The 24,601-nt window shown below is 41.3% G+C and overlaps 1 protein-coding gene across 1 annotated transcript; it reads left to right on the top strand.

Moving 5' to 3' along the window:
- Positions 1–9,934: 9,934 nt before the first annotated feature.
- On the top strand, positions 9,935–23,146 carry LOC117559511 (zinc finger protein 271-like). Its single transcript, XM_034236305.1, has 2 exons — positions 9,935–10,431; positions 20,232–23,146. Exons 1-2 carry the CDS (start codon positions 10,239–10,241, stop codon positions 22,328–22,330), a joined length of 2,292 nt encoding a protein of 763 aa, XP_034092196.1. The 5' UTR covers positions 9,935–10,238; the 3' UTR covers positions 22,331–23,146.
- Positions 23,147–24,601: the final 1,455 nt, after the last annotated feature.

Genomic DNA, 24,601 nt, shown 5'->3' with positions numbered 1-24,601 from the left:
TTTTATTAGCTTTTCTTTTTAATGACTGATTTTAAATGCCATTTTCTTAATCTCTTTCATTTTTTGTAAAGCACTTTGAATTGCCTTGTGTTGAAAAGTGCTATATAAATAAACTTGCCTTGCCTTGCCTTGCCTATTGTGTTTCGCAACATGTTCTCTATCTATGGCACGTCTCTACTGGGAGTTGTAGTTTTAAAAGACGTTTTCGTATTTCCCATAATAAGAAGTTGCCAGTGTTAAACTGTGTACATCCCTGGAGGTTTAGGGGATAGGAAACACTCAAATTTAAAACATATAATTAATAAATGGGTGAAAATTGCTTGTGCCCATAATGGGCAGCATTAATATATATACACACATGCCAGCTAAGGTCAGAAGAGCTTTATTTAACAGCTGGTCTTATGTTTGTGACCCCTCCTGTTGTTAATTGATAACATTACATTACATTAATTGATAAGCCTGAAACATGCACTTGTCAGGGTTCAGAGGCACATTTTGCAAATATGGCAGTAGCCATCGATCAGCTTAAGATAAGATATACTTTATTGATCCCAAGTTGGAAAGATTTGCATTACATCAGCATGTGTAACAGTTGTAAATATGCAGTGGTGTTTATTTGTAAATCATTTAGTATAATCACACAAATTCTGTGTTTTATATTTAACAATTCTGTCTTCTTTATTTATTGATTGTTCAATACCTGACAAGGCCGGAGATGAAATATCTACATACATCTTATAAGAGTAATACATATGTATAATATCAGTTAAAATAAGTGCTTCAACATAGTTAACATTGCTGGAGGTATGCACAAATATTGATAGATGTCTTGTAATGCACTATTGAGGAACCTGCGACCCAAGTTTTTCATTCATTGCATAACTACACCTTTTGTGTATAAGATATGTCAATAAACCTTAGGAAATCTTGAAATCTTGAAAGGGATGTGCAAAATAGTCATTATATACAGTCTTTAATTAACTATTAGTAGAGCATAACGAGTAATGAATATAATTTTTAGGGATCCTATTAATATCTAATAATAAAAATAATGAAATTCAATAACATGCTTTAACCACTAGGTGTCCCTTAATATCAGCTGTGTACCTTTATGGTGTAAATACAGCCTATCTACCAATTGGTTCAAATATAAAATTCAGCCGAATTAGTGTTGATACTGCAAGGAGACGTATTGTGTAAAAAGAAATGTAAGATGTTGTTTAATTGCTGATATATTTATGATATGTCACGTTTTCAGTGTTGGCGGCAGTTCCTCATGTTTGTCTAGAAGTCTTCTCATCAGGGCTCTATAAATACAGAACTACGGCAGATATGTCATATTTAATGCAGCCGAACCGTGTATTACAATGCCGTTATGTGATGACTTTCAAAGAGAAAAGCAAGCACACTCGGAATAAAGTTTTATTTTTTTAAAATGTTTTCGGTCTGTTTCCGGTATTTGTTAATGACGATGTGCTGTGAGATGTGAGACTGGAATTGCACAGGGGAAAATAACGTAGGTTATCTTTAGATGCGGATTTTGTTAAACTAATACGTTTGCGCTGTGGACCAACACTATACATTGACGGGGAAGGGGGTAGCAATAAAGATAACACCATTAAACAGTTACACAACATAACAGAAATAATATCGATAGCAGCGTCCCTAGCAACCACCTTGGTAACAATGAAAACGTTCTATGGACGCAATTTCCTGAAGTAATCTTTGTCATAACTAGCAAACTAAAGATCATGTACATCCACTGCACACATAATCTGAAACAACAACTCATATTTCTCGCATCAAATGACATCAAAACGCATTTTAATGGCCAAACTAACTTTAAAATAGGCATTTTCCACCGAGAATAAAACGAAGTTCGGCCGTGTTTTTTATTTCTGCAGGAAGAAATTTGAAGATCACGTGACATAGACGCCAGCCATTGGAATGAATGCTGAAAAAAAACGGGGTTTGTCAAACAGAGCACATGGTGTAGTCCTAAACGATAGCTGGGGATTCTGGGTAGTGGGATTCTGCCATCCTTTACTCCGAAAAAATATTTGTTTCTCCGAATCGAAGGGGAAAAATACAAAAGCATTGCACACAATTTAAAACAATCAATGTTGTGTAATTATCAAGGATAATCTGGTGTTTTTTAGTCGATGAGTAGTGCAGATATCACTGTAAAATCAATTGACAGTAAGGGGAATACTTACTTCCGGGTGTACAATTATCCGTTATCCAATGGGAATGGACGCTCACATTGCCTTTAAGGGCAGCCGACACAAACGAATGCTGTGCTTCCATGAGCGTCAAATCCCGCAGCAGATGGGAATACATTGCAATCAGTTGAAAGCTATTTGCGTCCCTTTATGAAGCTGAAGGAGCCTAGGAGCGTCACAACTGCACGCCACGGGACCCTGACCAAACGTCGCTCCTGGACGATTATGGAGTGAGAGTGTGTTGAGCAGGTTGTAAGCGAGGCTCCGTTTGTAAACGAGGATACAGTTGAGTGTCAGCACTGCTCGTCCGCCTGGAATGAGTCAGAGTTTGATAAGACCTCCCTCTTCTTCCTTCTTCAGACACAGCCAGCTCCGATCATGGCTCCACTCTGTATTCGACAAAGGCCATGCCCCTGATACAACTGCCTACCGTTATAGAATATCAGCAGTTGGGGGTCAGCTTGAATCCTCGCGGAAGTATTGACGTGTTCACATCAGTTTCCTCGAGAAGTGGCTAGTGAGGTGACGCTGTGACTTTAGTTAGCCAACAATATTGATGCAGAGAAGGACCTGGACCTGGAGTGGCGGAAGAAGGAAGTGAAGTCTGAGACGCGTGGCAGAAAGCTCAGAGAGAATCGGAAAGCTCGGATACATACAGAAACGGTAGCATTGGACTATTATTTTGGCGGATTTGCATAAACTGTACATTGACTGTTTCATCGTGTGAACCAGCTCAGATGGTAGCCAAATAAACGATATGGAATGGATGATATCCAAAGCTGCGAAGAAGAAAAGATCTTTGAGAGAAAGAGATAGTTCAGTAACGGCCTGTCCACACTACAGCTTCAAAAAAAGCTTGGAGCTGGGCGTGTCTGAAGCTCGACCAACAACCAATCACATGAATCTCCCGCCCCTGACACACAAGCAGCGGTTTGATTGGCTAGAGCTTGTACTGGCATATGATTTGATTGGCTGACGCTTCCACCGAAAGCTTCAGAAGCTTCAAAAGTTGAACATTGCTCAACTTTTGTAGCCTGAAACGCCAGGAAAGCTCCGCTCAGCTTCCCACAATGCAGTTCGGCGAAAAGTGACGTCACCCCATTCAAAGTGAATGGGCAGACGCGTTGGAAACCGTTTTTGAAGCTGTCGAAGCTGTAGTGTGGACGGGCCGTAAGAGCTCGAAGTTGGTCGGAGTGGTCGGGTGAAGCAGACAAGGCTAATCAAAGCAAAAAATCAAAAGTTAGTCAAAATGTCAGCCAAGCAATGTTGAATAAAGAACTAGAACACGAGTGGAAAGTTGTAATATAATTCAATCAGGATGGTGGGCATTACCACCCGATTAAACTTACCACAATTGAAAAAGATATTGGAAAAATTCAATTTGCTAAATTCATGAACAACAAGCGGGTTTTGATACATGCCAATAACAAACAGCAGCAGGAAAAGATTCTGGGAATGAACTCACTGAATGGGGAGAAAATGAAGGCGCATGTCCCAGGAGCAATGGAAAAACTGAGAGGAGTAATCTCAGGAGTACCATTGGACATGTCAGTGGAAGATGTTAAAAGTGAATTTAAAAGGAGGCAACGTAGTGGAAGTCACAAGGCTTAAAAGCAAATGGGATGGCACACTCAAAGAAACATTATCAGTTCTCATTCAGTTTGAGAGAACATTACCTAAGGCAGTACAAATGGGATATTTGAACTTCATTGTTAGGGAGTACATTCCCAAACCTCTCAGGTGCTACGCATGTCAACGAATGGGGCACACAGCGCAGCAGTGTAAAGGGCAGCTAAGGTGTGCGAGATGCGGAGGACTACATGAGTATGGGAAATGTGAAAAGGATGCAAAGGTTAAATGTTGTAACTGCGGAGGAGATCATAGTGCTGCGTTTGGAGGATGTGAAGTGCAGAGAGAGGCCAGAGAGGTGCAGAGAGTTAAGATTACAAACAAAGTTTCATACGCACCAAAAAGTAATCTTCAAATCCAACCCCACAGCCTCACCAAGAGTAAAGAGGATGATGATGTTCTAGGAGGGAAAAAGGTGAATTTTGTGGTATTCATATGCCATACTGTAAATGTTGCATTACAGTTAAAAAAGAAAAGTGATAGAATCAAAGCCATTGTGGAGGCAGCTGGAAAATTCCTAGACATGAAAGATATTAAAGCAGATCAGATACATGCAATGCTAGCTATAAATGGAGCTGGGGAAAATGAAAATCAGGATGAGGGTTAGATCCTTAATCATGGTTCTGCACATACTACAGTGGAACGCAAGAAGCCTCATAGCTAATGGTCAATAATTCAAGAAATATATATATGAGCTAGAGGTAGTCCCTGAGGTAATATGTGTGCAAGAAACCTGGTTACGACCTCAATTAGACTTTGTCATTCCAGGATTTACCTGTATAAGGCATGATAGAGCTAATAATCAAAATGGTGGAAGGTGTGCCACGTTTCTCAAAGATGGTGTGGCATATAGGGAGGTGCAATCTCCTGATGATATAGAGTGTATTATAGTGGATATATGCAACCCTAGGAAACAAGATAACATTGGGATAATCAATTTATACAACTCATGTAAAAATCTAACCACTGATATATTTAAAGAAATAGCAGGCAATAAACATAGGAAGGAAGTTTGGTGTGGTGATTTCAATGCACACAACAGTCTATGGGGCAGCAACCATACAGACAGTAACGGAAATATAGTGGAAGAAATGCTGCAGGAAAGAATACTAGTATGCCTTAATGATGGACATGGCACAAGAATAGATGTACACAGGGGGAAAGTCTCATGCCTGGATCTGACATTAGTGTCAAACTGTTTGGTTCATACATGCGAATGGTTTGTTTTGAATAACTCCACTGTAGGAAGTGACCATTATCCAGTGCTTACTAAAATGAATGATAATGTGTATATATGCAGGAAGGAGGTGTAATAACCAGGTGGTGCTTTGCTAAAGCTGATTGAGGGAAATGTAGGATATGGTGTGAGGAGTCGGTACACCTGCTAACATGAGAGGGAAGCATAGAGGTCATTACAAGCCAAATAACGCAACATATACTAAATGCAGCAGAGAACAGTATACCCAAAACAACAACCAAGGGTAGGAAGAAAGTGGTGCCATGGTGGAATGAGGAATGCAGCAGGGCTATTAAAGAGCGAAATAATGCATTTAGAGAATTAAAGAAAAACATGACACAAAATAATGTTCTAGAGTTTCAAAGGAAAAGGGCAGCTGCTCGAAGGACAATAAAATATACAAAAAAGAGAACATGGAGAGAATTGTGTTCTACCATTGGCAGAGGAGTAACATTAGGTGATGTCTGGTTCATGTTTAAGCAGATGAGTGGGAAAAGGAAATCCATTAAAATTCCAGCTTTGGTTGATGGGGAGAGGCTGGCAGTGACAGATAGTGGTGGTCCAATGGATAGTGAGGTGGGCTGAAGATCGGAAGGTTGTGAGTTCAAATCCCGCCAGGAACACCACCACTAGTGTGCCCTTGAGTAAGGCACTTAGTCCTTAGTTACTCCAGGGAGAATGTCCCTGTGATTGGTAATTGTAAGTCGCTTTGGATAAAAGCGTCAGCTAAATGTAATGTAATATGTTAGGAAGGACACTTGCAGCAGTACATAGTGGGGAGCATCTCAGTGATATTCATAGGCAGCAAAAACAGCAGTTACTAGCAGAGAATGAAAACGTGAAGGAGAAGAGACAGGATAATAGGTCAGCTCTGGATGTGGAATTTACAATGTCAGAACTCAAAATAGCCTTACAAGGTACAGGATATACAGTCCCAGGACAAGACCAGCTGTGTTATGCTATGTTTAGAAAGTTACCTATGGAAACTATGAAAATGGTGCTGAGTCTTTTCAATAAAATCTGGAGAGAAGGAGATATGCCAAGTGTGTGGAAAACAGCAATCGTGCTACCATTCAATAAGCCAGGGAAAGATACAGTACAGCTAACTTTAGTAACTATGGACCAATAGCTCTTACATCACACCTATGTAAATGGATGGAAAAGATCATTGTCCGTAGGCTCTCACATGTACTGGAACAGAAAGGGCTGCTGAGTAGTTTTCAGAGCGGATTTCGTAAAGGGCGGTCCACAATAGATGCATTAGTAAGAGTGAGTAACGATGTGGAAAAAACATTGAAAATGAAAGAGATAATGGCAATAGTGTACTTTTACATTGACAAGGTGTATGACTCTATGTGGAGGGAGGGATTACTGATCAAATTGAGTAGAATGGGTATTGGAGGGAGAATGTACAATTGGGTAGGGCCTTTTTAACAGACAGGACATTTAGAGTAACGGCCCGTCTACACTACAGGCATCGAAAAAGCTTGAAGCTGGGCGTGTCTGAAGCTTGGCGATTTTTTGCTAGCAACGCGACCAACAACCAATCACATGAATCTTCCGCCCCTGACATACAAAGCAATAGCAATGTTAAAACAAAGTAAACTGGATATAAAATCCCCAAACAGGCGAAAACCTACCAGTTTCACCCACTGTCTCTGCCACCTCCCTCCTTGCCTGGTTCCTCCGGTTTGTATCCCGGTAAATAGTTCTGGTCGGAAAAAACCGAGTGATTTGCTACCGTAATTTCTCGTTTGGAATATGAGGAAATGAACTGCGGTCTGGCTCTCCCAGCTTGCACGCGGTTTGATTGGCTAGCGCTTGTAATGGCGGGAATTGCAAAAACGGGATTTGATTGGCTGACGCCAGCTTCGAGCAAGCATCGAGCCTCAAAAGTTGAACATTGTTCAACTTTTGACGCCGATAGACGCTCGCGAGGCTTGCAACGCCTTGCCATGCTACCCACAATGCAGTTCGGCGAAGTTTGAAAATATCCTACGTCACCCCATTCAAATGAATGGGCGAAACGTTGAAAGCATTTTTTGACTCTTGTAGTGTAGACGGGCCGTAAAGGTTGGAGCAGATATTTCCAATTATTTTGAAATAGAAAATGGTATTCCCCAAGGGAGTGCAGTCAGTCCAATATTATTTAACATCATGATTAATGACATATTTACATGCTTAGACACATGCATCCAATCGGTTCTATAGCAGATGATGGGGCTATTTGGATGAGGGGAAGAAATGCCCCATACGTAATGGAGAATATAGCTAGAGCGATTAAAAAAGTAGAGAGGTGGTGTCACAGTCGGCTCCATCTTTCACCAGTAGTTTTCCATTCACCTGTCTCACCTGTTAACCACACCCACGTTTTTGCTCACTCTCTTTCTCTTCTGCACCCATTAGCTTCACTGCCAGTATTTAAACACTCACCAGACACACACCCGTTGCCAGATCGTACTTTGCCTTATGCTAGTCTTTCACGCGTTTGTCATCAGATTGCCTACCCGGTTCCGACCCTGCCTGTCCCCGACCTGCCTGCTCTGCCTGATCCCTGATCCTGCCTGTCCTTGGACTATCCTGCCTTGCCTGCTGTCTGACCCTGCCTGTACCTACGCTGACCGCCTCGCCTGCTCCCTGACCCTCTGCCCGGCCCTGACTCACCTTCTGCCCGCTGTCCTCCGGTTCGTTTGCCTGTACATCATCCGGTATTCCTCTGCTCTGGTATTATTACCAATAAAGTACATTACCAATACTCCGTGGTTTCTCGAGTGCTGCATTTGGGTCGTTCATAAGATTGTGACAGGTGGTCATATAACTGGGGATTCAAAATGTCAGAAAGCAAGTCATTTTTCCCTTTAAAACTGTGGGTTTTCTTCGTAAGTTTTTCCTTGTACGATGTGAGGGTCTAAGGACAGAGGGTGTCGTATTGTCATACTGATATTTTGTACAAACTGTGAAGTCCACTGAGACAAATGTAACATTTGTGATATTGGGCTATATAAATAAACATTGATTGATTGATTGATTGATTGATCATGCATGCTACATGGTATTTACAAACAAACGCAAGATTGATGGCTAACAGCTAACACTATATGATCGACCAATGACAAAGGTGAATGAGTTCAAATACCTAGGACTGTGGTTTGATAGCAAATATACATGGAAAATGCATATTAATCAAATGGAAACAAAATGCTAAAAAGTATTAAATGTATTGCGAGCTGTAGCTGGATGCAACTGGGGCGCAGACAAACAAGCATTAATAGACATTTACAGATCCATTACGAGGTCCACAATAGACTTTGGTTGTATAGTGTATGGAGCAGCAGCAAAAACATCGCTTTTAAAAATTGATAGAATACAATATAAAGCATTGCGGCTGTGTATTGGAGCAATAAAGTCATCCCCTATCAATGCAGTTCTGATAGAAGCAGGAGAGACACATCTGGAGATCAGAAGAGAGAAACTTGCTCTGTCATACTGGGTCAGACTACAAGGAAGTGGAGAAGAAAATATTTCAAATAGAATATTACAGGATTGCTGGGAATATGCAAAATTCCAGGGACGTGGGTTTGGCTGGACGAGTAAGGAGAGAACGAGGGCATATGGAGTGGAGAATATCACGTTTGCCAAAGCAACCCCATTCAGCAGTGTTCCCCCATGGCTTTCCCCAGAAGCTAAAATAGATATGAGTATTGGAGAAAGGAAAAAAGAGTGGCAAATAAATGAAGTGGGAATTAAAACAAGTATGTATCTGAACGGAAGTTACTACAATTTCCTACACATTTATACAGATGGTTCTAAGAACAATTAAAAAAAACTTTAAAATATCTATTTTAAAAAGAGCGTCTGATCAATTATCAGTGTATACAGCAGAAATGCTTGCTGTAATAATAGGATTGCAGTGGGTTGAAGAGGTCAGACCAGATAGGTGGTTATTTGTACAGATTCATTTTCCATATTACAAAGCATACAATCAACAACAACTGCCAGAGAAGACATTCTCATAGAACTGAATCATAGCCTGTCAAGACTGCACAGAGGCGGTATAGATCTGCAGTTCTGCTGGGTGCCTGCACATGAGGGGGTGAAAGGGAACGAGTGCACATGAGGGGGTGAAAGGGAACGAGTGTGCTGATAAATTAGCAAAGAGTGCACTACAAAAGCAAATAACATTACCAGTTCAACTTGGAGAAGGAAAAGCAGTCATTAAGAAAAAAGGGATGGAGATCTGGCAGAAAAGGTGGGAGAAAGACCAGAAAGGCAAGGACTATCACAAAGTACAAAGTACAATTACAATTCATATTCATAAAGAAAGAAACAGAAGGGAGGAAATCATGATGGCTAGACTCAGAATAAATCACACAGCTTTGAATAGTACGCTGTATATCATGGGGAAAAGTGACAGTAACAAGTGTGGGAACTGTGCAGTAAAAGAAGATGTAGAACATATCTTGTTACATTGTGACATCTATAAAGCGGAAAGAGAACAATTAAAGGCTAAAGTTTTAGAGGCAGAGAAGGAATGGAGTGTGGTTGGTGTTTTGGGAACAAAAGGAGAGGGAGTAAGAGCTACCAGAAAGGCACTGTTTAAATTATTGAGTGAAACTGGGGTAGGAAAAATAATTTTAACATTAGGTCAGGAAAGAACATAGATTTGTATTTTTGTTTTATTTATTTCATGGTTTTATTGATTGATTGATTGATTTTAATTGTGTTTAGATCATAGGTTAAAGCGTTGGAATGATGTGGTGATTCATACTCTAGTACAGTAGGTGGCGGTATGCACCTTTTTAAGTTGTTTGCAATCCGCTAAAAACAAGAGAAGAAGAAGATATCACCAGTTGTTCGTCCCACATTTTATTCGGTAACGGCGTCTCGTCGCTACGGTTCTCTCTCTCTCTCTCTGTGTTCCTGAGAAAGTGTGTGTGAGCTCCAGCACTACTGATCCATCATCTGTGTGTTTGGATAAACCTCTGAATGGACTGTGTGCTCTTTTTTCTGGAGCGTTTACCTCGGACTATAGGAGCTAGCTTAGCATGCTAGCTGGAAACACGTTAGCAACGCCAGTCAGATTGAGAGTTTGATGGAGAGAGAAACGGTGTGTTTAACGGAGTTTGCAGGAAAAAGGTGATCTAGTAAACATGAGTAAAGTCCAAATGCTGCTGTCGTTGAAGAAGCAGCGACTCACTGCTGCTGCTGAAGAGATATTTGCTTTGTTTGAAAAAACGATAGCCGAGCTCGAAGAGGAGCTGTCTCTTTCCAAAGAGGAGAACAAGAGACTCCAGAAACTTCTGGACGCTGTTTTACAGCCTCAGCTTCGGATACACAGAGCAGGTCTGTTCCCTTTACCCTTAATTAACACTTTACACTCTTCAGTAGCACTTTATTATCACTTTAATAACACTTTAGACCCTTTATCAGCACTTGCTGCAGGTAGTAGATCCTGAAGTAAAAGTACAAACACCACACTGAAAATACTCCATTATTGTTTTCAAAGCCCTAAATGGGCTGGCTCCGGCCTATATAGCTGAACTCCTCCAGCGCTACACCCCAGCCAGAGCTGCTGGTAGTGCCCAAGACCAGGCTCAAAACCCGAGGGCACCGAGCCTTCGCAGCAGCTGGCCCTAGGCTCTGGAACACTCTGCCCCTCCATGTGAGGTCGGCCAAGACCCTAGGGGTTTTTAAATCTACTCTTAAAACACACTTCTTCTCCCTGGCCTTTTAGTCAGAGCGGAGCACGACTCCTGACTTTTCCCTGTGTTTTTTATATCTGTTGTAATTTATTGTCTTTTATTGTGATTGTAGTAATGTGTTTTTATGTGATTGTAGTATTTATTACATGTACAGCACTTTGGCCCGACCAAAAATGTCGCTTTTAAATGTGCTTTATAAATAAACTTTGATTGGATTTACAAGTTAAAGTACTGTATGTAAGTATTATTAGACACATGTACTTTATTATGATAATTAAAATGTATTACGGAAGAGCAAACCTACCAAAATAAATATATTTTATAAAAATACATACATTGAATAATATGCCATTTAATTTACTGATTTAAATATTACCCATACATGTAGGCACTAGTTGGTTAACTGTGACATCATTTGATAATTTAGTTTTAATGTGCTTCTTTATTCACCTTTTATTTTTAAATGTGAAATAGCTAATACAAATAAATACTTTGGATTAATTCAAATTGCGCTTGGATAATTCATAAAGAAATCAATGAATAAATATTTTCAATAATAAATTAAACACATCTAAAATGTTACTTGTTAAAGAATAGGGGAACTAGTACAAAGGTCATTAAGTAATTACAATGTTAATATAAATTAATGTAACATCTCATCAATCAATTATTGCCAACATGTATTTATAATATATTCTCTCTCTATATATATATATATATAGATATACACAGAATACAGTGACGTGCGGTGAGGTTCATGGATGGTGAGGCACTGACTCTTTCAGAGTCAGATTTACAAATATTATATTTTGACCTTAATCGAAATATTCGGTTATTTTCAAAAGCTTTTTTAGTCTGATGCTTCAATTCATTTTAAACAGACCGTTCAACAAAAGGATAGGCCTACCCACAATTTAAATATTGGATTGTTCTTTCTTAGTAAGATTCCATTTGCATTACAATTGTGGTCTTACCTTGACTTGAAGATGAAGTCCATGCTATCCTTCTGGACAACAATCTCTATTACTTTTTTGTAAAAGTCCTCCTTATCTTCCTCTAGTTTCAAAAGTCTAGTTTGTTGTTTGCGTTCCGTCTCTGCGTAGAATAACCGTAGCAACAAGAACCTTTGGGCTCACTTGCGCCCCCTTCAGTGCGGCAGAGGTTATGGCTGCCTCCCCTGGTGCTTTTTTCATTGCCGTTGTATGATGAGACCAGCGAGCCTAAATATCATATATACGTGAAATAAGTTATTTAGAGACTGATGGCGAGGATAAATGTAATAAAGGGATTTACAAACATTACATTGGTGACATACAGTGAGATGGTGCAGGCATGCGCTTAGGGCCCGCTTTCCAGCCAGTTTCTGTGGGGTGACGCATTCTGAGGTGAGGCAGAGCTCATCTGTGCCTCACCTCACCACACAGTAACTGGCTTGAGCGCGCTCACAAAATAAGTGCCCGCGCTAAATTAGTGCCCGCGCTCCAGCCAGTTACTTTGGGCTTACGAGAGGCAGAGCTCGTCCCTGCCTCACTCCTCATCGCTCCCCGTAGTTGTAGCGGAGCTCGGCAAATTTGCTGATTTTGACCATAAAAAGCGATTGGAATTATACATAAATCACATTTACAAAACAGATCAGTGGAGACATTTTATTATTATTACTATTTAGTTTTTCTTTAGTTGTTTTTCCGTTACATTGGAGTATGACAGGTGAGGCTCTGCCTCCCCTGACTGCACGTCGCTGACAGAATATACATTTTGAGAGAGATATACACTAGTATTGGTGCGTTCACACCTGCCTTGTATAGTCCGGTTGAATGGAACCCTGGTGCGTTTAGCCGCTTTGTGCAATTCCTTTCGGGCGGTGTGAACACAGACCGAGACCTCTGAAGTGAACTAAACAACCGGACTCTGGTCCGCTAAAATAGGTGGTCTCGGCGCGCTTGCTTGCAAACTCTGGAGCGGTTCATTGCTGGTGTGAATGCAGTCCGCACCAAAACATAGGAAGCGTAGTATTTACGTGTCACAAGAACGCGGATGTCTTCAAAATCTCTACCGAAAGAGTCTTTTAAGACATCCACAGTTGTTAACTTAAAGAGTGAAGCAGAATGAAGTGTTGAACAGTGTCGTGTAAAGTAAAAATGCTCTGTCAACTACATAAAAGTAAGAACACCTGTCGTCAGTGAAACGCCCCTCCTTACTGCAGAACATCTCTCATTATGTTATAATGTTTTTTAACGGACGTTGTCTGATTATATAATCATATGCGCGGCCGGGCCGCTAGTGTCTGTTGATCTCCAGATTAACAGCAGCATGAGAATAACCTGCCGAAAGTGTCGATGCTCCATGGCGGAGGCTCCAGTAGAAATTGCCGGGATTTGTGTTGTTACGCCCTTAATGTCTGACCAATTGCTGAACAGCATTTCTGAGCACATGACTTGTGTTTAAAGTTTATAGTCCGTTTGAGTTTTGCCCATGTGAACGCAAACCGAACCTTCTGAAAAATGAAACAATGTAACAAACTGTCGTCTGGTGCGCACCAGAAAGCGGACTATTAGGTGTGAATGCACCCTTAGACGCAGTCAAAAGTTTGGGCACATCTTCTCATTCAAAGTTTTGTATTTATTTAAATTGGTTCTACTTTGTAGATTTATACTGAATACATCTAAACTATAAAATAACACATATGGAATTATCTAGTAAACAAAAAAGTGTTAAAAAATCCAGAATATGATTTATATTTTGCTGGCTACTGCAGAAGGCTGTGGTAGCCATGCTGGTTAAGGGTGCCTTGAATTCTGAATAAATCACCAACAGTGACACCAGCAAACGCCCCCCCCCCTTTTTTAGCAAGCTAGATCTCCATGGTAACTTATGCTGTGTAGCTAACCTGCCCCGGAGCAGGTTAGGTTGCAGGCTAAGAGCTCAACTCAGTGAAAACACTGCCTGCTGACCAATCAGAGCTCAGTGTGCGGAGTTTAAAGCGATCAAGTCATATTACAGGAGAAAGGAAATACAGAAAAACTACCGTTGCAGGAAAGACGGCAAATCAACTGACTGTGTGAACGTGAACATTAATAGAATATCACCTCCCATCTTCAGAGCAATCTGACTAACATAACATTAGCGTTTAGAAAGCTTAATTAAATATCTGCCACAACATAAGTAACCGGATCAAAGTAACAGTACAGTCCGCAGCATATCACATCATAATTCTGGAAAAGGTAACACAAGCAACCTCTTCTCAACCGTCAGACACCTACTTCAACCTACCACAACCCTCCCCACAGACATCTCATCTGATGACTGCAATGAGTTTCTGAATTTCTTCAGTAGCAAAATCAACACCATCCACCTACAACTGGCTGCATCTACAACCTCCAAAGACGACCCACAGTGGCTGAGCTCCACCTGTCACCAGCTAATCCCCACCCTGTCCAATTTATCGGCAGCTACTGAGTTCTCCATCACTGAGCTTATCCGTAAATCCAAACATACTACCTGTCAGCTCGACCCACTCCCCACTGCCCTCGTTAAACCCTGTGTGCCCTTTACTTGCCCCTTGATCACAAGAATCATTAACTCGTCCCTCGCAACTGGAACTGTACCGCCAAACCTCAAAACTGCTGCAATAACACCAACACTCAAAAAACCTGGAGCTGACCGAGATGACCTGAATAACTACAGGCCCATCTCTAACCTCTCCTTCATCTCAAAAACCCTTGAAAGAGTGGTTGCGACCAACTTCAACAACACCTGGACAAAAACAACCTTCATGAACCCTTCCAATCGGGTTTCCGCTCAAAGCACAGCACCGAAACAGCGCTGGTAAAAATCACCAACGACCTCCTCCGTGCAGCTGACTCTGGACTGCTCACCATCCTAATCCTCCTTGACCTCACAGCTGCCTTTGACACCATCTCACACGCACTGCTTATCAAATGTTTGGCAGACATTGGGATCACTGGTACTGCACTCATGGTTTTCATCCTACCTCACAGACAGAAAACAATATGTCCGTCTCAGCACCCACCGGTCAAGCTGCTCCACTGTCTCACATGGTGTTCCTCAGGGGTCAGTATTGGGTCCACTCCTGTTTATTATCTACCTACTCCCCCTTGGCACTATCCTCCGTCATCATAATGTCCATTTCCACTGTTACGCCGACGATACTCAGATCTACATTTCCAGCAAACCCAACACTGCCCTCCCCCCAACCTCTCTCACCAGCTGCCTTCAGGACATCAGGAGCTGGATGAGTAGGAACTTCCTAAAACTCAACAGCAGCAAAACCGAAGCCCTGCTGGTTGGCACCAAAACCACCCTCTCCAAAACCTCCTCCTCCCCTGCCTCCAACCTCATCATTGATGGCTACTCCATCCCCTTCTTTGGCCAAGTTAAGAGCCTTGGTGTCATCCTGGACAGCTCCCTCTAATTTTCACCTCACATAAATAACATCACCCGGACTGCCTTCTTCCACATACGCAACATCTCCAGACTCCGCCCATCCCTTTCTCAATCAAACACTGAAGTCCTGGTCAATGCATTTGTCACGTCCCGCATCGACGACTGTAACGCCATCCTCTCAGGCATCACCACCAAGCTCATCAATAAACTACAAATCATACAGAACTCCGCAGCCCGGATCATCACCGGCACCAAGGCCTCCCAGTCCGAACACATCACCCCCATCCTCATCGAACTCCACTGGCTCCCTGTTCAATCCCATATAAACTTCAAAAACCTACTGCTCACTTACAAAGCCCTACATAACCTGCCCCCCCCCCCCCCCCCCCCCCCCCCTATCTGGCTGACCTTCTTCAGGAGTACACCCCCTCTCGCTCCCTCCGCTCCTCCTCTGCTGATCTGCTGACCGTCCCCACCCCACGCCTCGTCACCATGGGTGCTCGGGCTTTTAGCTGCACTGCTCCCAGACTCTGGAACTCCCTCCCCCCCCCGCACATCCGACAGTCAGACACAATCACCATATTCATATCCCAATTAAAAACCCACCTGTTCAAATCTGCTTACTCACTGTAGTGCTCCCCATTATATGTTTCATTTGTGTCCACTTGACTGTCTCCTCCATGATTTCCTGTTTGTGTTTTTATCATGTTCTGTTGCCTATTCGCGTTTTTTTAAATTTATTTTTAAATTTTTAAATGTTCCTTTTTTTTAAACAAATTGTACGGTGTCCTTGGGTGTCATGAAAGGCGCCTAAAAATAAATTGTATTATTATTATCATAATGTATCATATATTTCCTTATCTGAGTCAGCTGGAGCAGCAGGAGCTCCAACAAGGCGTGTAGGACAGAGAGTGAATACACATACTATACAGGGATGCTGTATGAGAAACCAATGTGGTTTTGGAACAATGTAAATATATTCTAGTAGACCTCAACAATGGAATTATGATCAGTAGAAATGGCCATGTCATGGGACCTTTAAGATTGTCTGCTCCTTGAGCTCTTTGATCATCTATGTGGGCTCTAATCTGAGGTGCTTTTAATTGTGGTTTCTGAGGCTGGTAACTCTGATGTATTTATCCTCTGCAGCAGAGGTAACTCTTGCTCTTCCTTTCCCGGGGGGGTCCTCATGAGAGCCAGTCTCATCATAGCATTCGATGGTTTTTGCGACTGCACTTGAGGATACATTCAAAGTTCTTGACATTTTCCGGATCGACTGACCTTCATTTCTTAAAGTGATGATGGACGGTCGTTTCTCTTTACTGGGTTGAGTCGTTCTTGCTATAATATGGATTAAAACAGCAGTCAAATAGGGCTTTCCACTGTGCACTAATTCTACCTCTGCACAACACAACTGATGGTCTCAAACACATTAAGACGGCAAGTCATTCCACACATTGACTCTTGACAAGGCACACGTGTTCATTGAAAACCATTCCAGGTTTCCACCTCATGAAGCTGACTGAGAGAAGCCAAGAGGGTGCAAAGCTCTCATCAAGGCAAAAGGGAGCTACTTTGAAGAATCTAAAATAAAAATCATATTCTTGATTTTTTAACACTTTTTTGTTAACTAGATAATTCCATATGTGTTCTTTCATAGTTTTGATGTCTTCAGTATTAATCTACAAAGTAGAAACAGGTTAAAATAAACAAAAAACATTGAATGAGAAGGTGTGTCCAAACTTTAACTGGTAATAAAACACACACATTTTAATATTTAGCAGGTTCCCTCATCTATAATCATTTATACAAGCGCAACTTTGAACATGTACAGCAGTAAAATGCAAAATACGAAATAATCAAGAAACATCCTACATTAAACACCGTAAGGGAACATTTTACTGCACCATCATTACTTTTACATAAGAAGGTGCCGTCAAATGTTCTGTTAACCTGTTAAGCCCCAAGGTCCCCCTCGGCGGGTACTTTTTTTTTTTTTTTTTCACTACACTGTGTCTCAGGGGATCTTAATATTTAAGAACCTATTAATATGTTCTACCAGATTAATGGGAATAATCTCAGCTAACTGACGATACAAACCATTTTTACCAAAACAAAACACAAGTCTCATAAGAAGCATCTAAATGACTCCTGAGCGAAAAATGCTAACGCACTTTGGCACAGAACTCAAGATAAAAGTACCCTTATTACTTATCGTAGCTGCACATACAAGATATCCGATTAAAGCTGAGGTTCCACAGATTATTTAACTATAGTATCATCACTGAGTGATCCAAACTCGCGACAGAGGAAGCAAACACAGACATCACAACACGTACCTTTACGTAGCTTTTACGGGAGATCGTCTCACCTTAGCTATCAATCTGATCAAAAGACTGGTTCAATGGCATTAAAACGAGAAAAAATGCGGTTGAATCGGTTAATCCATAGGTTGATAATGTTTCTGTGGAATAATTTTTTTAATTTATAATCCATAATTCCATTTTTATGTAAAAATCGGAGAGTAAAAGTTAGCTGCTAATGGTAGCCACCAGAGTATCACAGCTTCCGGTTTTGGCTATGCGTCAGTCTCACACACACACACATTACCAAATAAGGAGTATGTGGGAGTTTCCCTCGATTCCATTGGCTCTGACGGTTAGAAAGAGATGTCATTCAGCAAAATCGAGCAAGGGGGGCCAGAGATACAGTTGCAAGAAAAAGTATGTGAACGCTTTGGATTCTCCACACATAGCGTTGTGTGTTCCTTCCAAACAACTCAACTTTGGTTTCATCTGTCCACAGAATATTTTGCCAGTAGTGCTGTGGAACATCCAGGTGCTCTTTTGCAAACTTCAAACGTGCAGCAATGTTTTTTCTGGACAGCAGTGGCTTCCTCCGTGGTGTCCTCCCATGAACTCCATTCTTGTTCAGTGTTTTTCGTATCGTAGATTCGTCAACAGAGATGTTAGCATGTGCCAGAGATTTCTTTAAGTCTCTAGCTGACACCAGAGTCCTGCACGGGTCTGATTTTCAAGACCCGCTCCCGCCCCGCACCCGCGACGTGCAATACCGAACCCGCCCCGCTACCCGCACATATTGCCAATTAGTTCCGCAACCCCACCCGACCCGTCGGCACAAGATCCGCAACCCGACCAGAACCCGCATAGCCTATGAGCAGTGAAAATGTGCAATTATTAACACACGCAGTTGCATATTTGTCTCAAAAAGTGTGGGATGTTGGTTCTTTTCTCCATCTAGGATGACACCAAAAGCCTCCCAGACGTTGGATTTGGCTCTTGAGGAAGTGTTATTGAAAATGCTGTATTCTCCGCTAGAGAGCTTCACCTCAGCCATTTAGAATGTGGCGCGCACAGCAGCAGATTGATGCGTTGCAGAGGTTATGATTATGCGCGGTCCCGCGGGGGAGAGGTCTGAGGATTTAAACATTAAACTAAATTACTATTATTTTTAATATATTTATTATGCAATACCCGCGACCCGACCCGCATCATCTTTGTTTTACCCAGAACCGAACCAGGAAAATCACCTTTTTTGCGGGTCACCCGTCGGGTACCCGACCCGATGCAGGACTCTGGCTGACACTCTAGGATTCTTCTTCACCTCATTGAGCATTCTGCGCTGTGCTCTTGCAGTCATCTTTACAGGACGGCCACTCCTAGGGAGAGTAGCAACAGTGCTGAACTTTCTCCATTTATAGACAATGTGTCTTACCGTGGACTGATGAACATCAAGGCTTTCAGAGATACTTTTGTAACCCTTTCCAGCTTTATGCAAGTCAACAATTCTTATTCGTTGGTCTTCTGAGAGCTCTTTTGTGCGAGGCATGGTTCACATCTGGCAATGCTTCTTAAGAATAGCAAATTCAAAACTGGTGTGTATTTTTGATAGGGCAGGGCAGCTTTAACCAACACCTCCTATCTCGTCTCATTGATTGGACTCCAGGTTGACTGACTCCTGACTCCAAGTAGCTCTTGAAGAAGTCTTTAGCCTAGGGGTTCACATTTTGTTTCCACCCTGCACTGTGAATGTTTACATGGTGTGTAAAAAAAAACATGAAAACATATAATTGTTTGTGTGGTATTAGTTTAAGCAGACTGTGTTTGTCTATTGTTGTGACTTAGATGAAGATCAGAACACATTTTATGACCAACTTATGCAGAAATCCAGGTAATTCCAAAGGGTTCACATACTTTTTCTTGCAACTGTAGGTCAAATCCACCCAAATGACCCCAGAAGTGCGTTTTTTTGCTAAATCTTTCTAAAAAGGTCAAATTTCACTTGTTTTGCATCAATCTTGATACAAGGGTACTTATTATATGTTGTAGTTTGGATTCCTAAAGCTTTTAGTCTACCATCCCATCATTCAAGGGTGGTTTTCACTAAGTAATTTTATTTGTTTTGGACGGACACAATAATTTAAATATTGTTTTACTGTGTTCAATCTGAATTTACTTTAAAATAAAAAAATCTATTGATTCTGACACTTCTACATCCAACTCACAGGTGTAACCTTGCTTTGGGAACAAAGATTATTAATGTAACCCTTTTAGAAGGGAAGATATGGTCATTTGTTCTGGGAATGTCATTTTCGAGCCTGAGACCTAAAAAACAGGCTCGGGGCTTAACAGGTTAATACTTGCATACTTTTACTTAAATAAGGTTTGAATGCAGGATTTTTATTTGTAACAGAGTATTGCAATTCTCTACTGTAGGCGTAGTGTATCTGTGAACGATCCCAAATACAATTAATTGTTTACATTGCAGCTAGTGCTACGCCGGAAGAAGAAAAAACGTTTTCATTTTTAACTGGAAGTGGAAAGTAGCTGGGCTACATAAGGTGAATTGAGCCAACACAAATACACAATAGGTGGGACTAAGAAAGATAATGTGAAAATATAAAAACAAAGGCATTAATTAGGGCTGCAAAAATGTCTCCCATTGTAATGGTGATTAGATTTTTAAATGCTAACACTTAACAGTTTGTTCTGACTGTGTGTTTCCTGTTTCCTGCAGATGTCCAGCTGCTGGTGGTGGTTAAAGAAGAGTTTCTCCCTGACCAGCAGGAGTGGAGCACCAGTCTGGACCCGGAGGATCCAGAGCCCCCCCCACACATTAAGCAGGGACAGGAGGAACTCAGGATCAGTCAGGAGGGAGAGCAGCTTCAGGAGCTGGAGGAGGCTGAGATCACCAAGTCCACTTTCACTCCTGACCCTGTGAAGAGTGAAGATGATAAAGAGAAACCTCAGTCCTCTCAGCCTCATCAAAGACAAACTGAACACATGGAAACAGAAGCTGATGGAGATGACTGTCGAGGACCAGAACCAGCCAGGAGCTCAGATCCAGAGAGCAGTTTACAACCAAAGACTGAGGATGACACTGGAGACTCTTCTGAACCTGGCACTGAAGACTGTGCTGATTGGAAGGAGGCCAGAGAACCTGCATCAGGCTCACACTCACTGAAAAATAGACATGAATCAGTCAGTGATCCACAACCTAGTGCTGAAAATAAACCATTCAGCTGCACAGTCTGTAAGAAAGCTTTTTCACAGAGTGGGAATTTAAAAGCACACACGAGAGTCCACACAGGAGAGAAACCATTCAGCTGCTCAGTCTGTAAGAAAGCTTTTTCACGAAGTGCACATTTAAAGGCACACACGAGAGTCCACACAGGAGAGAAACCACACAGCTGCTCAGTCTGTAAGAAAGCTTTTTCACGAAGTGCGCATTTAAAGGAACACACGAGAGTCCACACAGGAGAGAAACCATTCAGCTGCTCAGTCTGTAAGAAAGCTTTTTCACAAAGTGCACATTTAAAGGCACACACGAGAGTCCACACAGGAGAGAAACCACACAGCTGCTCAGTCTGTAAGAAAGCTTTTTCACGAAGTGCACATTTAAAGGCACACACGAGAGTCCACACAGGAGAGAAACCACACAGCTGCTCAGTCTGTAAGAAAGCTTTTTCACAGAGTGCACATCTAAAGGACCACTGGAGAGTCCACGCAGGACAGAAACCATTCAGCTGCTCAGTCTGTAAGAAAGCTTTTTCAAATAGTGGAAATTTAAAGAAACACACGAGAGTCCACACAGGAGAGAAAGCACACAGCTGCTCAGTCTGTAAGAAAGCTTTTTCACAGAGTGCAGATTTAAAGGCACACATGAGAGTCCACACAGGAGAGAAACCACACAGCTGCTCAGTTTGTAAGAAAGCTTTTTCACTGAGTGGAAATTTAAAGACACACATGAGAGTCCACACAGGAGAGAAAGCACACAGCTGCTCAGTCTGTAAGAAAGCTTTTTCACGAAGTGCACATTTAAAGGCACACACGAGAGTCCACACAGGAGAGAAACCACACAGCTGCTCAGTCTGTAAGAAAGCTTTTTCACGAAGTGCACATTTAAAGGCACACACGAGAGTCCACACAGGAGAGAAACCACACAGCTGCTCAGTCTGTAAGAAAGCTTTTTCACAGAGTGCACATCTAAAGGACCACTCGAGAGTCCACGCAGGACAGAAACCATTCAGCTGCTCAGTCTGTAAGAAAGCTTTTTCAAATAGTGGAAATTTAAAGAAACACATGAGAGTCCACACAGGAGAGAAAGCACACAGCTGCTCAGTCTGTAAGAAAGCTTTTTCACAGAGTGCAGATTTAAAGGCACACATGAGAGTCCACACAGGAGAGAAACCACACAGCTGCTCAGTCTGTAAGAAAGCTTTTTCACTGAGTGGAAATTTAAAGACACACATGAGAGTCCACACAGGAGAGAAAGCACACAGCTGCTCAGTCTGTAAGAAAGCTTTTTCACGAAGTGCACATTTAAAGGCACACAGGAGAGTCCACACAGGAGAGAAACCACACAGCTGCTCAGTCTGTAAGAAAGCTTTTTCACAGAGTGCACATCTAAAGGACCACTCGAGAGTCCACGCAGGAGAGAAACCATTCAGCTGCTCAGTCTGTAAGAAAGCTTTTTCAAATAGTGGAAATTTAAAGAAACACACGAGAGTCCACACAGGAGAGAAAGCACACAGCTGCTCAGTCTGTAAGAAAGCTTTTTCACGGAGTGATAGTTTAAAGACACACATGAGAGTCCACACAGGAGAGGAAAAATAGAGCTGCAATGTTTGTGACAAAAGATTTAAATGGTATAATCGTTTCAAAAGACATAAGTGTGTTGGTCGTCAGCTGCTTTTGTAACTGTAAGGGAATACATTTGTCTATTTTGTATCCTGATGACCTAATGCCGTTACATGTAATACGTTACTCCCTAAGCCTGATTTCACCCACCTGCAACCGATTCGCTAATAATCACAAATCTTCATTTTCTTTGACCCCTTGACTCGACTATTTCTTGTTTAATAATCGTTACATCTCCTCAGGACCAAGTTCCTTTGTCCTGCCTTTCACTTGCTGTTTACCGACTGCTCATTTAAGGTGGACTCACCTTTACAAGGGACCAGCTAGTCTTATAAAGTGATGCTAGACCAAAAACGTGCTGTTGGGCCAAAAACGGGCCCCGCACGGCTCTGCATGCTTAAAGCGAGCTACCCGCTGCAGTGGAAACGCGACATCAGTGTCTTAATGCAAATGTTTTGTAAAGTGACGCTAGACCAAAAACGTGCTGTTGGGTAGTGTGCTCTCTGCAGGACGGTGTCTGTACTCAAATATTGTTTATGAAATGAGAGCTTCATTCCGTTTTTGTTGTCTAAACAACGCCAACAGTGCGATACGTCTTCTTTCCAGCAGATGGCATACATGTTAAATCATCCAGTTCAACTGTCATCCACATATTAATGATTCAAAACAGCAATGTGTAAGATATGGCTAGTAATTGACCATTTCAACAGAATGTGAAGAGGTTACAGTCTTGAGGCCATGTCCAATATGTTTATGTTTTGTTTGATTAAATCTACTGAAATGAGCATTCAATCACTAAATTATTCTTAATTACTGTCATTACATCATGGGTTTGCATTGCAATATTAGAACGCATTAAACCCAACTTCAGTTCTTCCAAGTTGCGGGTGTTCATTGTTTAGAAGTCCGCTGTGTTTCATCCAAGCTTCCACTTTGTGCTCCGATAATGCTGAAAGTATCTGTTGTATGCTTCACCTGCTCCAGTAACAAAAGTGTAATTCACTGGACAGAGACAAGAGATAGTGGATGGATCCCAAAAAGAACCAGAAGATAGTCCATATAGAGCCTTCAGGTTCTGATCATGATCAGGGACAGAGCTAGAAAAAAACTCCAAAAACCTGAATAGAGCTAGAAGATAGCCAGAACAAAGCCAAGAAAGACCAAGTAGAAAGACAGGAAGGAGCCAAAAGAGTTTGTGTTTTTTTAATATTCAAACTCTTCTCTTAAGATATTAGAACTCCCTATCTCAACATGTATCCTTTTATGTCAATTAAAAAACCCTTACATTTTTTCTGCCAATTATTGAGATTGTTTCACAGCTTTATTTTATTTTTCCTGATATACATAGCAGGTTTTATTCATGGTTTATGAATATGATTTTGAGTTTTTTCAATTGTGTTTAATTTATTGTAGAGGCTACAGACACAAAACATGGACATTACAATAACAAAAAGAGACATTCCTATCTCAGACACAAAAAAAACAGAAACAAAAATAATAAATTACAGTCAGTTGGTCACTTCAACATTTCATAAACAAAACAAAAAATAGGTTGACAGTACAATATCATCAAAAGCATTTATTATTCCTTTTTATCCCACTCTTCGCTAGAGCTGATTGTTTCCCATTTCATGGTGTGTTGAGCCATCCTTTGATTTGTTGTGGCAATCATCCTTTCCAAAATAAATTTTATTTTTAATCTACTTTTCACACACCTTAAATTCTGATTTCCCCTTGATTGAGTTTTGAAAATAAGTATTTTTGCCCGAAGAATAATTGTATTCATCAACTGTGTATTGTCCTCATCCAAAAGCCCAAACAAAAGACCAGAGGGAGTAAATGCAAAATCAATATAAAGTGTCTTAAGCCAATTTTGAATCTCAGTCCACAGTCTTGCAACGTATGGACAATACAAAAATAAATGCATCTGGTCTTCCTCTTCCTCCTCACAGAATCTACAAAGTGGTGACGGTTCAATATTAAAAGTGGTGAGTTGTTTTTTGTAGCGATAATATTGTAAAAGATCTTCAGTTGGAAGATTCTTGAATAGGAATCAATTGTTGTTTTGTATATGGTTCTAAAAAATGGTTTCCAGGGTATCAGAATATTAAATTCTTCTTCCCAGAAAGAACAGACCGCATGAGGAAAAGCAGTAAGGCCCTTGCTCTGTAAACAGTGATTATAAATTATTCTATTTATTTTCATTTTTGAAAGCCATTTCTGACTTCTTGTATGAGGTGTACAGAC

Source organism: Gymnodraco acuticeps, unplaced genomic scaffold (assembly GCF_902827175.1).
Source record: "Gymnodraco acuticeps unplaced genomic scaffold, fGymAcu1.1, whole genome shotgun sequence".
Lineage (NCBI taxonomy): Eukaryota > Metazoa > Chordata > Actinopteri > Perciformes > Bathydraconidae > Gymnodraco > Gymnodraco acuticeps.
The sequence above is the reverse complement of the archived record's forward strand: the minus strand, read 5'-3'. Positions and strand labels throughout refer to the sequence as shown.

What these genes read in the sequence shown, in the direction of transcription:
- LOC117559511 (XM_034236305.1), top strand. Translation starts at nt 10,239, where the DNA reads ATGAGTAAAGTCCAAATGCTGCTGTCGTTGAAGAAGCAGCGACTCACT. An exon ending in GCTTCGGATACACAGAGCAG is followed by an intron (nt 10,432 to 20,231) that starts GTCTGTTCCCTT and finishes TGTTTCCTGCAG; the next exon opens with ATGTCCAGCTGCTGGTGGTG.